Below are 3,272 nucleotides of genomic sequence, written 5' to 3' on the forward strand. Positions count from 1 at the left end.
AAACTACAATTTTTTCTTACCTTGTACGGCGCTGTTTTTCAGCAGAAAACAGTGTCGGAGACAGTATCAAAATTTGAGGTATGAATAAAAGAATTGCGAGAACTGGCGAAAATGTTCGAATAAATGTTTTCTTGTAACTGTATGTTTCACAAATAGATGGTAACAAAATCGCTACGTTTTGAAAACATTTGCATACACGTAAACATGAATGCGTTTTCACGTGTGCTTTCATATTCACGTCTGTATTCACGTTTATATTTACATACGTAATAGATTCAACTTTTACATCCATCAGTGTTTCGAGTATTGTTCAAGTATATGATGGTTCAAAGTTTTCAGTGAAAGTTCACTACCTCACTTGTTGATGAGATTTATCTAATTTTGTTATAAAAAACATTTGTATATACTAGTTTTGATGATTGAAGGAAATATTGCAACACTGAGCCATGTTTAGGCAAGCAATACTTATCATCATTCATATTGGGTAAATTTTATTATGAAGTTTGAAGAAAGAGAAAAAAACGAGCGCCATATTTATTACTAAAAAAATCTTTCTCGAAATAAAAATTCGGGAATCTGTGTACAACAGCAAAAAAAAAAAACCTCTTTCTAAATTAAACTTTCCCTGGTTGGAAAATAGTGACAGTCGATGGTCCAGCTTACCTTAATACGCTTCTATTTCTGACACAAATGCAAATTTATGCAATTCAGTGAAAGGCTTCCAGTGACACGAAATGCTCTGTTAATCCCAATTTATTTAGAAAGACTATTTGTGAAAATTCAATGGAAAGCTTCCAGTGACACAAAATATTCTGTTAGTCCCAATTTCTACAGAAAAACTGTTAAAGTAAACCGTGTTTTTGGAGAAGTGGGAAATCAAATTGCTGGTTACCTACCTACCGGTGATTTAAAAAATATGGCGTGAGCACTCTTCTTTCACTTATATATTATCACGTTACATATATTCCCTAAGATGGAAAAATCATATCCGGCAAATTTTACGATTCCAATTACTAATAACTGTAGGAGATAAGAGAAATTGAAATGAGTTAATTAGTTATAATGAATTGGTTAGTAGTAGTAATAATTGATTATTCTTTCATATCTCATTACAGGGAAATCTCCGAGATGCCTGAATGTGCAAACTATGAGTTGAGCCGTCGATATAGAATATTACATTACCGGGACGGTAAAATAACACCGCCATATTTGAAGAAAGCTTTGGAACTCATATCTAAGACTAATTTCACCGATACTAAGGCTTATTTCATTCTTTGTTTCTGTCAAGAATAATAATTTACTAAAAATCAGAGAGAACTTATGAGAGACGAAGATTCGATGACGTAATGATACAAATTCAATCTTTAGCACCAACAATCCTTCGCAACGAATCATTGGATACCAGGTCGAGCGACTTTGTTTGGTAGAGAAAAACTAATCAATGCAATACCCAGTGTTCACTTTCCTTTCTTAGTTTCGATATTCACATCTCGCAAGGATCACCTAGAAATTATCAATGAAATACCCGCATCCTGTTAGAAATTTATAATGGATTTTTTCATTATAATCTTATTGTAATTATTCAATGAATGGCATTAAACCACTGTTAAACAAACGAATAGTTCTAATTATGTGATTTCAGCAACATCCAATGAAATAGAAGGAAGTCTAATGAACGGAGTGATTATCCCATTCGATATAGGTCCATCTTCGTGCACGAAATGTTTTTTCTTGGGACCCTATTATAAGTTAGTCATCTTTTATACTAACAGAAGCAAGTTGTAATCATTGTCAAATTATGCCAAACACATCCAATGTTGAGATTTAATCGTTTCTGGTACAAATACTGCGGTGATTTCCATTACAAACTTTGCATCAATTAAAAGTGACAGTCGAATGGTCATAATAGTTGAATGGTAATGATAATGAAGTGATACTTGGGTGATAATGAAATCTCTCTGTTTCTAAATGTACTAAGAATTGTAAGCAGAAGGCATAATAGCGAAAACAATTTAATTAAGGAATGCAATTAGAATTAGAATTGAACCAATATACCAAGAGTGTAATTCATTCCGCCCCAAAAGATCAATACAAAACTCTACTAAATATTTAATATTCAATGGGTATATTAATCATTGTCATATTTGTCCTAAACTGCAACAGTTTTTCCAGTAATCGGAGAGCAACAAAACGATATACAGTTGTCGGTTTTCTGAAAAAGTATCATGTGAGTTAATTAAAGCTTAATGCATCAGCATGCAACACTCCGAGGTATTATTACATTTATAACGAAGTAAATTCTATATAGGATTTCATTTCTAGAACTTATTAAAAGTACGATCTTCGGAACCTAATGAAATAATCATGAATCCAGGGTCCTGTGGCATTGGCCGTTGTGATTAGTAACGATCTCAAATATACTGATAAAAGCATTAAAAGTGAAGCACTAACTGTAGCCGACGAAATTCGAAAGTTTGTACCAAATGTACCAATTTGCATTGTTGCTCAATCGGATAATCGAGAGAAGACGTAAGTTAGACTTGATTGTTTCTTGGCTAACAGATCAATCTAGAATGGAGTAACATCGGAAAGAGTTGATTATGACAATATTCATCCACAGAATGTTTTTGATAAGATGAACATTAATTCCGGTGTCGAATCAGAATGTCTTTCTTGATGGTCTCCGAAATAGGGCGAATGCTACAATAATTATAAAAAAACGATGAATGTTTTAACATTGTCGCAATAAATATCTCTATTTCGGTGCACGCATCAATCCGATAGGGACTGGCAGAGTGTTAATATTCTACGGATTTGACGTAAAAGCATGGACTATTCTCGCAGTTACAAATAGCAGCGAAGAGTTGAGAACAAAGTTTGAGAAGTGGAAGGTTTGACTTGTTTATTCGCTCTAATTGTTTTTTAATTTACTTCAGTCAAAATTTATCAAAAACATGCTCGTTATAACTTTCCTAATTGTGTAAAATTATCCTTTTTCTGCAGAAGGAATTGTCCTTCCTTAACAGTCATCAGCTAATAGGCTTCCATTTTACTGTGGTCAGTGGCACTGAATCGGAGGATAGCGAAGAGATATTCAGGTAAGATATTAAGAATATTCAACAAGACATTCATGATCAGTTTCCCGAATTACATATTGTTGTATTACCGAATCACATATTGTTGGAAATGTCACAGCAAAAGTGAACAGGGTTCGGTTGGCTTTGCTTTTCTCTGATCTAATAAGACTGTGAAACATTGTTGCTTGCAGTAAT

The 3,272-nt window shown here is 33.4% G+C and overlaps 1 protein-coding gene across 1 annotated transcript; it reads left to right on the plus strand.

The window, feature by feature from the left end:
• Positions 1-2,119: 2,119 nt before the first annotated feature.
• On the plus strand, positions 2,120-2,533 carry LOAG_13867 (hypothetical protein; the record flags this gene model as incomplete). Its single annotated transcript, XM_003149371.2, has 2 exons — positions 2,120-2,227; positions 2,375-2,533. The coding sequence occupies 2 exons, from the start codon at positions 2,120-2,122 to the stop codon at positions 2,531-2,533; spliced, it is 267 nt and encodes an 88-aa protein (XP_003149419.2).
• Positions 2,534-3,272: the final 739 nt, after the last annotated feature.

The sequence above is a fragment of the Loa loa genome, assembly GCF_000183805.2.
Source record: "Loa loa unplaced genomic scaffold supercont3.351, whole genome shotgun sequence".
NCBI classification, from domain to species: Eukaryota; Metazoa; Nematoda; class Chromadorea; order Rhabditida; family Onchocercidae; genus Loa; species Loa loa.